At 34.3% G+C, this 14,936-nt stretch overlaps 3 protein-coding genes across 4 annotated transcripts; 2 read left to right on the plus strand and 1 right to left on the minus strand.

Moving 5' to 3' along the window:
• Nucleotides 1–279: 279 nt before the first annotated feature.
• LOC120636585 (clumping factor B-like) lies at nt 280–8,917 on the minus strand. Its single transcript, XM_039908129.1, has 4 exons — nt 8,039–8,917; nt 3,171–3,255; nt 2,425–2,478; nt 280–449 (listed from the first exon to the last, which is right to left on the minus strand). The coding sequence occupies exons 1-4, from the start codon at nt 8,915–8,917 to the stop codon at nt 364–366; spliced, it is 1,104 nt and encodes a 367-aa protein (XP_039764063.1). The 3' UTR covers nt 280–363.
• LOC120636181 lies at nt 3,436–6,869 on the plus strand. 2 transcript variants are annotated; one of them, XM_039907528.1, is made up of 3 exons: nt 3,436–3,997; nt 4,086–4,154; nt 4,393–6,869. In XM_039907528.1, the coding sequence occupies exons 1-3, from the start codon at nt 3,946–3,948 to the stop codon at nt 6,369–6,371; spliced, it is 2,100 nt and encodes a 699-aa protein (XP_039763462.1). In that variant the 5' UTR covers nt 3,436–3,945; the 3' UTR covers nt 6,372–6,869. The 2 variants fall into 2 exon arrangements, with proteins under 2 accessions (XP_039763462.1, XP_039763463.1); XM_039907529.1 differs by lacking the exon at nt 4,086–4,154.
• A 1,878-nt stretch (nt 8,918–10,795) lies between the features above and the next one.
• On the plus strand, nt 10,796–12,886 carry LOC120636626 (eukaryotic translation initiation factor 3 subunit B-like). Its single transcript, XM_039908185.1, has one exon. The coding sequence runs from the start codon at nt 10,796–10,798 to the stop codon at nt 12,884–12,886; it is 2,091 nt and encodes a 696-aa protein (XP_039764119.1).
• The last annotated feature ends 2,050 nt before the right edge of the window (nt 12,887–14,936 follow it).

Consider the following 14,936-nt stretch of genomic DNA (forward strand, 5'->3'; position numbering starts at 1 on the left):
AACCCACGTAGGTATTTTTAATTTTATGCGAAAATCCACAGAATTGGTTCATATAACATTTATTAGCATCAATTATAAATAAAAAAAGTGTTATGTAAAATAGAATGAAATGGACACTAATGGATAAATATTATATGTGGATTGTACTGTCTATGGTTTCAAAAGAATACGTCCGTAACATTGTAAATTGGTGTCGCAAACTAAGATTATTAATAATAATAATATAAATAATATAATATAGTGATAAACCATATTGTAAGATAGACCCAGACAAAAACGCGGAAAACAGCTGGTTAAGTATAAATATTTTGACTTAATCTAAATAAAATGCATCATGTCATACCAATTTCTCAATCTAGCCACTTATTCTTGAGGTTCAAAATCTTGAAAATATTTTTCATACTCTTTTAATTGTTCGTCTTCCTCTGAATCTGAGCTCGTATCAGTTTCTAAAATAAAAAAGAACAATGAATGAAAAATATGAAATAATCAGAAACCTTTAATAAAACAATACAATAGTTTTACATTAGAATATTCCGAAGTAACTGATGTTATGAATGCTTTGGCCTTTAGAGAATGCGGGGGAGGGAATATGGGTCCCAAATTTTCTGGGGTTTATTTTTCAATACATCAATAAGTTGCACTGATCAATAATTATTGATGATGAAGCAGTGATTATAATCACTGCTTTGAGCAATACTGTTGCAATTCAATTGGGTTCTTGGATGGTGATTATAGGATATGGAAGTAGTCTGGCATTATAATATCTCATAACTTCATAATTTTTCTCTGTAAAAGTATGTTCAAAACGGGAATTACAAATGGACAACCTCGTCAAAATACGTGTACCTACAAAAAAATATATGTATTCACTATGGCTTTTTTGATAATATTATAAGGATTATACGGATAACGATTTCTTTTAATATTTAAGTTTAGAGCATACCTTTATATTTTTAACTTTCCGTCTATAAAAAGTTTTTTTTAAAAGGGCCCAAATGAATTTCCCAGTTTAATAATAATAAAAAAAAGTCGGTTGGAAAATACGGCTGACGGACAAGTACCTAATAGATGAGCCTATATATAGACTGACTATAGTGTCGACAATGAACAATACTAGAGTTACGGGTCAGTCGAAAAAATTTCAGGTTTCCTAATTTTTTCGTCAATTTAGACATTCCCACCTACAAGTTAGCAATGTCTAGATTGCGGCTAAACTCAGCCCAGCCAGCAAAGGCAAAGCGGAGTTGGTAGCCCAAAATGACACCCACAGACAAAACGATCTGTGGCGTTGCCACTCGCCAACAGCCAGTCACAAAGCTGCTGCTCTACAGTTATTATTTTTTAAATTATTTTTATAAAGCCCAATTTTTACAAACAAGATACCGCATCTTCATCATTTTCTAAAAAGCTCTTTTTAGACAGATTAAGTGTTACTAGGATATTCATCAAATTTTGTCTTCGATGCGTAATAATTTTAATATCACGATAATAACTAAGTTGCAGTATAACTAATCGTGAGGGTCGTTTTTCAAACCTAGTTAGGTTTTCATGCCTAATAAAACCGCATCACTTATTCACTCAGATAGATTTATTTATTTAAATTAAATATCTAAATAAATGAAACACATTTTATTTTAGATTATTTATCTTTTTGACTGAACAGGGTAAATCCTTATTTTTCAGTAATTATAATAATGACACATAACTTTCAAACTTTTTTAGATTTATTATTTCAGATAAGTACCCATGGTGATAAGTTTCCAAACGCACATAACTTCATACGGTCCAATGTCCCTTTTTCCAAGTAATATTAAGCCATTATCATTGAGATTGCCGTTTGGTAAACAGAAATAACTGTGGTTAAATTGACATTTTAAACTGAATCAATCAAGTCAATTTTTCTATTAAAGCATGTTCATAAAGGTGTGTATTTACGGTATAACATACGGATGTTGAATAGCTAATTGAGAGAATTCTGATATTATAAATGCGATAGCGCGTTTTATTTTTGCTTTTCAGGTAGATTTACTATATTCCCCTAACATTTTCAAATCACAATAACTTAACAAATAAGCGGTTTTTGGAATGAAAGTCTCACATGATTGATTATAGAGCAAAATAGATTATCGTACTGGTGTACTATTGTATACAACGAAAACTAAATGCCTTTTAAACTTTACGGATTTAGTCAGCATGTTTAGATGATACGTGCACATATAACAAACATACGCGGATAATATTGGTTATTCTTAAAACACCTTATATTTTTACAAAGACATTGCAAATGTATACTCGCCAAGTCTTCAGATTTACTTTAACAACTGTACGTAAGTAGATATAGTAGATAGATACTGGTGATTTACATGAATTTTTATTAAATATAAAACAATAAGCAAAATCTACGCCATATAATATTCCTACCTTCCAAGTCAAATCGTCGCATTTGCTTCTTCTTCTTGTTGAACATCTTTTCAACTGGAAAAGAGAAAAGAAGTTAATTAATATTATACCATCGCTAAACATTCACGTGTAGTTACGGAAAGTGTTCGAACGTCAAAATCGTATCAGAATCAAATTAAAAGACTCGTTTCATGAAGGAGAATATTTTCTTATGGAAACAATAACTCTCTTAAAAACCATACTCGCAAGACAGCTTCCGGACAGACATGGATGGCCGTATTATTTTTTACCGTAAACTGAAATTATGTTACAAAAAAGGTAGCTTTTGCAGCTTATTACGTGATTTCAGAGCTCACTTAGGCGCTCGCCGCTGCAACAGGGAGGGCGAAAAAAATGTTTATACTTAATTAAGAATATATTTGTTATTTTTGCCCTTTAAATATGATCGAATAACTACCAAGGTAGCTCATTAGTTAAAATATGTATAAAGTTTCATCTAGTTTGCTCAATAAAATTATATATTTTGCGTCAGGAAAGGCTTTGAAAAACGGCATTGAAGAGCCGAGAACAGCAATACAGCAAACTTGTCAAAAATAGGTTATACTGTTTATTTCTTGGACCTGGATAAGCTATTGTAATACATTGCAAGAATTCTAACGTTACATGTTTTACATTTATCTTTATTTTTCTTTTCCGCACTTTTTATTTCTTCTAATAATTATTATTTTTATTACAAAATTATAGCAACTCTCCATTGTTTTACTTACCTAGAAGACTATGTTTAAGCATTTTATATTCTTCCAGCCTGATTGCATGCAAAAAAAGTTCTTCTAATTCCTTTGCGAAAATACTCTAGAAACAAAAAAAATATAACATATTATTATAGATACATTTCTTGAGTTCCAATCTCTTTCTTGAATTAACCACTGATGTAATAAGAAATACGTCTTTGGGAATAACCTTAAAAAAAATTTATTGTTATTAGAATGGTAACCAAATTAAAAAAGTTAAAGCTTACAATATTCGAGGCCACCAGAACCAGAGCGGCCCAAACCACAATTTGTGATATATTAGTTGACCACGGCAATGCTCCTTTTCAAACCCTTAAGTTCATAGCCAGAGTGGCTCAAAGGTAATTTCAGTAAACAATCATAGATGGCGTTAAAAAAATTGTTCTGGCATTTTGATTCTTAAATGAATATTAATAGAGCATAGTGGCCCAGATCACTTGAGTCACTATAGTATCTGCCGCCATTACGGCTCATGTGACATGGGCCACTCTGGTCTTTGGTACTTACGTGTAAACATTTTTGGTGTTGTGGGTACAAAACTGGTGTTTTTACGCAATAAGTGTGTATAGATTAGTTATTAATCTACGTGAACGTGCGGAAAGGTGTTGGCGGTACAGCAATAAGCTTAAGAGGTAAGAATACCTGTTATTAGTCAGATATTTTCTTGTTTTTTCGATGTCAATAAATTGTAACCTACAAATTAACTTAATTTTTACTATTTTTGTTTCGAACAGATCTAGCAGGAGCTACAATGATTGAAACTGAGAATGAAGCTGCTGAAAACATTGAGGATGACATACTAGGTAATTCTTAGTTTTAAATGTTGAGTTTTCGTTAGGTTATTATTTAATTTGTTACTGTATTTTCATTGACTATTTTTGTTTGGGCCAGACCCAGCAGAAGCTACAATGAGTGCAACTGAGAATGAAGCTACTGACAACATTGAAGGTGACTTACGTGGTAAGCTTACGTTTTTAGAGTTCCGTAATAAAACAATGTGGGATTTTTTTTTCGCGTATTAGACTATTGAAGGAGGCGTTCTTGGATAGATCTTTTGAAAAAAATTGAGGGTGCTTATGAGAAGTTTTAATGTTAAGTTTTCGTCATGTATGTAGGTTGTTACTTACTTTTCTGATTTTTATATATTTTAGCTATTAATTTACGCTATAATAATTAGTTAATAATTTTATTTTTGCAGATATATTTGGATTGAGTCCGGTGGAGCCCTATGAGGATTCGGGTTCTGAGTATGTCCCAGAACAACGTAGCAGGAGCTCATCGAGGAGTTTACAAGACATTCTTGGGGACTCGTCTACTGAAAACAATGAAGAGGGTCAGCCATCTTTTTCAACAAACAAAGATACAAGGAAGCGTATGCGCAAAGAAAGTTTATGGAAAAAGAATGTGAGAAAAAATAAACGAGCTAGAGGTGAGGCATACGTAAATACAAAAGGCGTTCTCATTCCTGCTAAACAAATAGATACAGGTCTTCAATGCACCTGTAATCAAAAATGCCATGACAAAATTGTACATGACAGACAAAAACAACTTTTTTCAAAGTTTTATGCCCTAGCAAATTTTGATTTGCAAAGTGCATACCTATATTCACTCATACATGTCGTGATAAAAGCAAGGTCTTATGTGAGAGTTAGAGATACCACATCGGATCGGGTAGCTGGAAACGTCACATCGAAGCCCAAGGAATTTTCTCGATTGTATCACTTACCAGAGGCGAATGGAAAACATATTCGTGTGTGTAAGTCATTTTTTAAGCAAGTTTTTAAAGTATCGGACGGACGCCTTACAAGGGTTCTGAAAAATAAGCCTCTTGGCGATCCCGCTCCCATTGATAAAAGAGGCCGGCACATTCCGTCGAATAAAACTCCAGAAACAAAAGTAAACGAAGTAAAGGATTTCATCAATACTTTTCCGAAATATGATTCTCACTACACAAGACACAAAAGTGAATCGAGACAGTACTTGCCTCCTCACTTAAATTTGTCAATAATGTACTCTGAATACAAAAGTAAGGTTGCAGGACCAGTTTCAAAATACATATTCGAAAAAATATTTAATGAAAATTTCAACCTCACATTTCATGCTCCAGTAACTGACTCATGTAAGCGATGTGACAATTTCAAAGTAAAAATTGACGCTTGCGATAACAACGAGCTTTCTAAAAAAAATGAGCTTACTATCGCCAAAGAACTTCATTTGCGAAAAGCAGAATCTGCGATGAAAAATTTAAAACTTGACATGCAAAATGCGAAGCAGGATAACGATACTACCGTTATAATCTTTGACTTAATGAAGACTCTCCCAACACCAGTAATTTCAACTGGTATTTGCTACTACAAGCGTCAGTTGTGGACCTACTGTTTAGGCATTCATAATGCTGGTACAGACGAAATGTTTATGTATGTCTGGGATGAATCGACAGCATCCAGGGGACCACAAGAAATAGGTTCATGCCTCCTAAAATTTATCAGAGAACATGTACACACAAAGAGGCTAATCATGTACTCTGACCAGTGTGGCGGGCAAAACCGCAACATAAAAGTTGCAGCGTTATGTATGCATATTGTTTCTAGTCCTCAATTTACAGTGGAAAATATAGACCACAAATTTACGGTCAGCGGACATTCTTTTTCATCTTGCGACCGGGCTTTTGGCTTGGTGGAAAAACAAAAGAAGTATTTCCCAGACATATACGTTCCCGAACATTGGAACAATGTGATATTAGCAGCAAGAAAAAAGAAACCTTTCAAAATTGTGGAAATGAAAGGAGATGACTTTATATCCACCAAAGCCTTGGAAACTAATATCACAAACAGGAAGATCGGCGTTGATCGAAGTAAAGTTGAATGGCTTAAAATACAGTGGCTTTTGTACAATAAAAGCCATCCATTCTCGATGTTCTTCAAATATTCCAACGAGCCAGAAGTTCTTTTCGCAGAGGTTAATTTCAGCAAGAGGTCATCCAAAGATACGTCAAACTTTGAACTCGAGATTTTATTTCCAGAGGGAAGAAAAATCAGCCATGAGAAAAAAAAAGACCTTCTATGCCTTTTGGAATATGTTCCACCTATCTATCACCCTTTCTATGAACAACTCAAAGTCTCCTCCAATGCGGGGAATGAACTAGATGGTGCAATTAGTGATTCTTCGACTGATTAACTGACTGGCTAATTTAATACTTTGTCATGTTATGCCTAAGATAGTCTTAAGTTGAAATAAAAACTATAATAAATTAATAATATATGAGTTTAAGATAAATCTAAAGTTTAATAAAAATTACACAGTAATAAAGGAGCTAGTTCTGAGTTTAATTTGTAGTATTTAAGTTGAAAAATGACAATTTGCATTTAAATTAATAAAAAAGGTGATAAGGTTCATACATATTGGCCTATTATTTATACACTGTTTATAAATATATTGTCAATGCTAAGTGCCATAGTGGCCTATCTGCAAAAAAAATTACAAATAACAAAAATACTGATTATTTTTACAGTTCATCTAAATTTTATCAATAACTAATATCATATTTTACAAATTTTGAATACAGTGTCTATGATTTTTTTTTTAATTACATCTACTTAAAATTTCACCTTAACTATTTTGGCACATATCCACATAATAGTAGCTTGTGTTTGGGTCACTCTGGTTCTGGTGGCCTCAATTTCCTAATTGACATGAATATTTAACATGTGCGGTGACTGTATACATATTTGCTTATATTTATTAGATACTATTTCGACGACCAATTTGCGCGGTGGGTTCGATTCTCACAACTGGAAAATGTTTGTGTCTGGGTATTTATCTGTATATTATAGGTATTTAAGTATATTGTTCCAAAAATTATTCATTAGTCATCTTAGTATCTGGGGCTGGATGGCGATGTGTATATGTTCGTAATATATTTATTTATTTATTATTATTTTCAGTATTAGCGAAAAAATATAGCAACAATTTTCGAAAAAAACTTGAAAATGGATTACTATATTTAGTGGGTCATATCTGAAATCATATCACTATTCCTTGTTTTATAATGAACTCGTCAAAAACTTAAAGATGGCGGCCAGTTTTTCTTATTCTGATAACGAAATCTTTTTCGGAGCACACACGGACCCTTATATATCTATTTGAAAACAATCTGCTCAGTAACCAAAATCATCATGATGGTGTGGGTGGCCTGTTTTTCTTTTCTATTCGAGAAGCCAAATATTGAATGTAAAATTGTTGCCTGGGTAAACAATTTCACAATAAAAAAGGAAGAAATGCATTACTCACGCTATATATTTTTTTAGACACGATGTAATTTATTGTAGACAGGTACACCAGAGCAATTACAGTACAAATCAATAAAGAGCATGTCGTAAGGACGCAAAAAATGTTAAGAAATCAAATATTTATTAAATTAAAAAGTTGGACCAGTTTTTCCCAGATGTCCAGCAAGCGAACATCGAGGAATAAATCTTTGCTTTGGGAGGAAGACAAATTCATCAGTTATGGATTATAAAATTATAAAAGATTATATAATGTAAATTGTAATCGGATGTAGGACCTTTTCTGATACTGACAAACTTTTCAGCTTCAATGAGGAAGCTGAAAAGTATGTATTTTTTTGTCTGAAACACTGATTACTTATCACTGAAACTACTGGTTTTGAAAAATCTTTTGGCATTTGATAGCCCAATTCTTGAAGAAAGTTAGTATTGGCTATTAAAAATCACGCTACGACCTACATAGATGGAAATAATGTGCAAAATGACCGAATTAATTTCTTTACCTCTAGCCATAAATCTAAGTTACGAATGTTTTTGATATTTTTCAACAATACATACCATATTTTCTTCGTAATCGTCACTGTCATCGTCAGAACGTTGCGGTTGCTGGTTTTGTTCATCAGTGGTATTTTTGGGTTGATTCAACGCTGATTGTTCGTTTGTTTTCGTAGCTTGATCGTGTTCCTTGTTAAAATCGCTCGTGGATTGATTTTGAGCATCAAGAGCTGGCTGGGCTTGGTTCCTCTCCTTAACATCTTTATTTTTTTGGCTCGTGCTTTGCTGTGGTTCATTTTCCCCAGTGGAGTTGTAGTCGGTGGCGTTGTCGTTGATTGCGTTGTCGTTGTTGGCCTTGTAATCGATGGCGTTGTAATCGATGGCATTGTAGTCGGTGGCGTTGTCGTCGTTGGTGTTGTCGTCGGAGGCCTTGTCGCCGGTGGCGTCCTCGTTGGTGGCGTTATCGTCGATGGCGTTCTCGTCGATGGCGTTCTCGTCGATAGCGTTCTCGTCGATGGCGTTCTCGTCAGTGTCGTTCTCGTAGGCGTCACTCTCGTCGGTGACATTGTCGCCATTATTTGCGTCATTTAGATTTTGAAAAATTGCGGCTTGCTCTTCTCCTACGTCATCATCGGTTTGATATTCTTCACTTTCATCTGATTCATTTATTCTGATGTTATCGCGACCAAATGAAAAAGAGCTTACAACATGAATTTTACCGTTGATTGGATGAGAACATCTAACGGGAGTAAGATAGTACAACAATCTGCTTTGATAACTCCTATCAGAGTCACTAGAAGTGTCGTCATCTGATTCGCTGTAGCTGTTATACTGACTATTTTCCTCTTGTTCGTCTATTTCCCTCATGATTCGGAAAATATTATGGTTTTTACCATCATCTTCATCTTCATCTTTCAAGTAATTATGAAAATTACCCGCCATCTGTTCCGACAATAATTGTAAATTTTTAGTGCACAATAATTAGATGTTTAATCACATTAAACAAAAACTCAAAATAATAAAAAAATTACAACAAAAGTAATCTTCGTTATTCAACTTAAAAGCAAGAAATGAATCTTCTCTACGCAGAGTTCCGGGGTAACAAACATAAATAAATCCCGGATTGATAACCTCCTCCTTTTTTGTGAGTCGGTCAAAATGTAGATTGCGTTCTATATATATTGTATTTGTTACATATGGGTAGTGAATCGACTTCCTACTGTACGGTATTTATATATTGCAAGTACTAGCGCGCAAACAAAGGCGAGCTGGCCGGACCTACCACCGCGCCACGGGAACGCTTTCGCACACATCCGTGACCTAGCAAGCCGGCCGGGCCCAGCGCATGCGCCATGGGCTCTAGCGTCCCGAATCCCCCAATCAATATTTGCTGCCCTGCCCGGCAACTAAGTTGGCAAACTATAATATACGCGTTTTATATGCATAGGTTGCATAGATTTAGCTATATGATGTGAAAACGGATCATTTTAATTACAACGAACATGTTATATACTACTCTTGCCACCCCCACAGATCCTAATATTGGCTTTTATTCCGCCATTTGCAAACCGGCTTATGGTTACACAATGAAGAGAAAAAAAAAATGTATAGCCAAAAATCATTTCCTTTTTCAATTAGAATTTCCAATAATTGTAATAAAAAACTATGTATAAGCGAAACACTAAGAAAAACCCAAAGCACCTATCCAACCTACAAGGGATCACGACCGAGTACGAGTAACACTCTTCACAGTAATTAATCAATATTTATGACTTACAATTCAAAAAGTTGATAACGATGGTCAAAACACACTAAAAAAAGTAAATCAATTTTACATGCACTTTACACATAAACTTTAAGAACACTGCACTCCGTCGGATGCTCTCAGAGAACTAATGGCTAGATTTAAACAGGGTGGAGTAAATTCTAGAACATCGCTATTGCGCATGCTCGAATCCCAGGACTTGCGAGCCGTATACAGTGTTGCGATTAGGTTTTGCTAGTCGCTTCATAATTTATCGTCCTTGTAAAGTATGATTTAAATCTAACATCACTGTGGTTTTTCACATATTTTATTAAATAATAAATATTGTTAAGTAAATCTGTAAAACCATTTAAGTATCTACTCACCGTAATAACACGTATATTCAATTATTTGCCGGCTTTCAGGCGATTTTATTTCTAAAAACTGTTTAAATTCATTTATTACAAATAAAATACTTACATTAACAAACTTTAAAATAAGAGTTAAACAGAAATTGTATTTAGATAGTGATTTTATCAAAATAATATCATAGTTTTATGTTAGTAGTCACATAACATTTTTGCCTATTACTTACTTCCGAAATTCACTCCAACACTGAGATTCTGAGTGTTAAGATTGTTCAGATTATTTATAGCATTATTTACTCATAGATAAGTTTATAGTTTGGTTAGTATAATTATTATTTTCTGTAGAAAGGTGAAACAATTGGGACTATGTTATAGCTAAGCAGATAGAGGGTTAGCGCAAGCGTGAGAGCTTTACCAATCAATACGTACCGTTCGTATTGATTTTAATTATAGGGCTATGAGAATAACAGTATGTTAGAACTGCGTGTAAACTAAATACTTCGTTATATAATCTTAAAGCTATGAAGTGAGTGTATATTTTAGCTAAATGTTTGCTTAAGTGATGAAGGATTGAAAGTGATTAAATTATTTGCAAGTTTATACAAATAAATTATTCCTGTTTTTAAACTGTTCAATCGTAAACCAATAATATAAATACGTATTATTACTAATGGTGTGTTTTCTCGTGCCACATGATAAAACTTCAAGATGGCACAGAAAAAAGGCAATGAGAAAGTGCCAAACCCTCCCCATTGTGATAAATATGAGCCGATTTTGTTCGAGGTACCTAATTTCGAGGACCCGGAAGGATTTGTCGACGATATCCCTGACGAGGTACTGCTTGCAGACCTTTTTGAATCGAAACCAAAAGAATCTGATGGATACAATAATGTAATCGTGGTAGACGGATGCCCACAGGTTGGGCCAGAGCGGCTATCGAAGCTCCAAAATGTCATAAACAAGATCTTCGGCAAATATGGGAAGATTGTTAATGAATATTATCCCACGACTGAAAACGGCTTAACAACGGGATACATGTTCTTAGAGTATAATAATGTACAGAGTGTCACGGAAGCTATCGCCGCAATCAATAATTTTAAATTGGATAAGCAGCACACGTTTTTGGTTAATTGTTTTACCGATTTTCATGAATATTCAAATATTCCTAAAGAATGGGAGGCACCATCACCCGAGCCGTACAAGGTGCACTTAGATTTGCAATGGTACCTGATGGATCCTGATGCGTTCGATCAGTTCCTGGTTGGTATAGGAACCGGAGATGCGCTGCAAGTCTGGCAGAATGCCCGTCCTAAACCAGTTATATTAGAAGAGAGGTCTAATTGGACTGAGACTTACGCTATTTGGTCACCACTTGGCACTTATTTTGCTACGTTTCATTGGCAAGGTATAGCATTGTGGGCCGGCCCCAAGTTCAGTCAATTCCAAAAGTTCTTACATCCTGAAGCCAGATGCCTATCATTCTCACCGTGTGAAAACTACATTGTGACCTTTTCTCCTACTGGTGTTAGAGGGGATGATAAGAGACTCATTATTTGGGATATTAGGACCGGTCAGGAAAAACGAGGTTTTCCATCCCCAGATGAACATGCATCTTGGCCGATTTTCCGCTGGAGCAAAGATGATAGATTCTTTGCAAAGCTAGGCCAAGATGTCCTGTCCGTATATGAAACACCCAGCTTTGGCTTGTTAGAAAAGAAGTCTATTAAAATACCTGGAATTAGAGATTTCTGCTGGTCACCGTCTGACAACATCCTAGCAAATTGGGTAGCAGAAAACAAAGACGTTCCAGCTAGAGTATCCTTACTGGAACTACCCAACCGCACCGAAATACGTTCTAAAAATCTTTTTTCCGTAGCCGACTGTAAAATTCATTGGCAAAAAAGTGGTGACTATCTGTGTGTGAAAGTAGATCGGTACTCCAAGGTGAAAAAAGACAAAAATGATATTAAATACTCTGGGCTGTATTTCAACTTTGAAATATTCCATATGAGAGAGAAAGAAATTCCAGTAGATTCCCTAGAAATGAAAGAGCCAATACATGCATTCGCATGGGAACCAATAGGCTCTAAATTCGCTATAATACATGGTGACACGGCAAATGTTTCTACAAGTTTCTACCAAGTTAATAATGGGCAGGCTCCGACTTTGTTGAAGAAATTTGAAAGAACGCCATTCAATCATCTTTTTTGGTCACCAATGGGACAAAATATAGTGCTAGCAAATATTGGATTAACTGGTGGAGCTCTAGAGTTCCTGGACACTAATGATTTCACTATTATGAACGTGTCTGATCATTACCAGGTGTCAAGCATTGAGTGGGATCCCACTGGTCGCTATGTTGTAACAGGCGTGTCATCACTAAAGTGCAAGATGGACTGCGGATACTATCTTTGGTCGTTCCAGGGTAAGATCCTAAGGAGAGTAATGAAAGAGGGTTTTTCTCAGTTTCTTTGGAGACCTCGGCCCCCTACCCTTTTGTCTGAAAAACAACAAAAAGAGATCAAGAAGAACCTTAAGAAATACTACTCGCAGTTCGAATCTATGGACCGCCAGCGCAGCAATAAGGCTGACAATGATCTGGTAGCGAAGCGCACGGAGCAGTTAAGAAAGTATGTAGATTATCGCGAGCTGAAGGCTCTGGAGTGGGCAAAACAAAAGCCTCAACGTCTTAAACTAAGAAACTATGTAGATACTGACGTTATTGATAAGGAACGGTTGAGTTCAGTAGAAGAAGTAGTAGAAATCTTTGTCAAAAAAGAAAAGTTTATCATCGAGTAGTTCTTTACCACGTTCGGAGCATATAAAATATACCTTTTAAATATCAGTGTATCATGTACGCTGTTATTTAAAAGGTATATACTTTCATTAGTAGATAACTAAACTAACAGTCAGAAGCTACTCTTCGTATTACAGTTTTAATCACAAACACTACTAAAATATCCAATAAGTGAAGTTGTGTAAGATTTTGTTTCATAAATTATTGTATAGTTAATGTTTATGGATATAATATTTGATTGATATGCTTCAATAATTAAAATATTATTATATATTATATCAATCTTACCATATGTTTTATTTTTTTTAATTCATCAATCATATCGTCCTGTAAATGAAACCCTAACTAACTATGAACCCTAACTATATTATACATGAGTTACGTGATTTGTGATTCTTAGGACTTTCAAAGATTCTTAACTGTAAATTCCCTTAAAAATTAAATGCTTTTAATTAATTTATTAATTGGCATAAAAATTAAATGATATAATACCAATTTTCATTTTAACGTGAGACATCAACTTAGAAGTATTAGAATTTAAAGTGAGACTTTTTAAATTAACATCAAACAAACCTCTGTATCTAAAGAAATCTGAAAATAGGAATACGTACAGAAATTGTACTCCTTTGATAATGATTAAAGCTGCCTTTTAAACTAAAATCTAATGATACTAAAATTTTGCTACTAGTGTCCTCTATATTGTTGTCATCTCTTAATTACCTAGGTACTTATCGTTGAAGTTTAGTGAGGCAAAAATTTAACATTTTAACATGTAAAGTCATTGTTTTAGCTTAAATAGTTGGAATATTGGCTTTTAAGTTATCTACTTGTATAAATCTTCGTTTAATAAAGTGCAGTAGAATTAGTGCAATAACATGTATTTAGTTTCATTAAGTTAAGTAAACATGGCACAAAAAAACAAACAAATACGCGTGCGAATTTTGTTTCAAGATAATCTAGTATTGGCCTGGCCTATGCTTTATTGCCTGCAAACTAAATTAAAACGTCTATTTGTTTGTTTTCTTAAGAAAAACCTTGGATAAACCTCGGGTACCGGCGCGCTGTAGGTGCTCAATTTTGTATTTAGCAAATTTACACTGATCCAGTCCACAGCTAAATCAGCGCCATCTTTTAGAATTCTCACAAATTACCAAGGATCTCAATAAAACTGCCTCGTATTTGTAAAATAAGTAATTTAACTTACTCGACGTAACGATTATTTACGAATATACCTACTTAACGGGTGAAGGATTGGTTCTTGTGTACAGTTTAAAGCTGAAAGAAGTAGTCGAAGACTTAAAGTACAAAACTTGCATTTTACTTACAGAACTTTACAATTAGAAAAACTAAACTAAATAAATAACTATTGCACTCAAGACTACATAGTACCTACTGCTATATTAACTCCAGATTCTGAATGCACCATTTATACAGATACCTGTAATTAATTACCTGCCACACGTAACGTCCATCTGTACATTTTTGTAGATAATGCTGTAAATCTCCCACTCCGGTCGATACAGTATCCAACAGAAGTAATGTTTTGCTTGTGAAGCTTTTTACCATTAAGTAACGTAACATATATCTTAGCATTATTATGTAAATAACTGCTGCTTTTCGACATCATTATTGACAGAATTTTTACTCTTTTTTAAGGTCTCTGGCGGTTAAGGCTTAAAAACGGAAAAATATTTATTTAAAAAAAAAACAGGACTGGATACGAAAGAAGAGACAAAAATAATAACGCTGTACTAGAATACCGCATTCAAAATGATAAAGATACTGTAAAATAAAAAGGTAGAAGCAGGAGAATTAAATTAATCAAAGCTTTCACACCAAGATTCAAAAGGTAAAAAATAAGCGACGCGTGCACTTACTCATTGTAATTAATTAAAATTGTTAGTTATTGAGATTTAACGCAAGTCCAATTTCACAGGTATCTACAGTATCTTTGCATAGGTAGAACACGTAAAGACAAAAATAAATAGGCAGACTTAAATTAGAAAGATTACATTTTAGCTAGAGAACTTTACAATTACAAGATTTTTATTG

This window comes from Pararge aegeria, chromosome Z, assembly GCF_905163445.1.
Source record: "Pararge aegeria chromosome Z, ilParAegt1.1, whole genome shotgun sequence".
In the NCBI taxonomy this organism is placed as follows: domain Eukaryota; kingdom Metazoa; phylum Arthropoda; class Insecta; order Lepidoptera; family Nymphalidae; genus Pararge; species Pararge aegeria.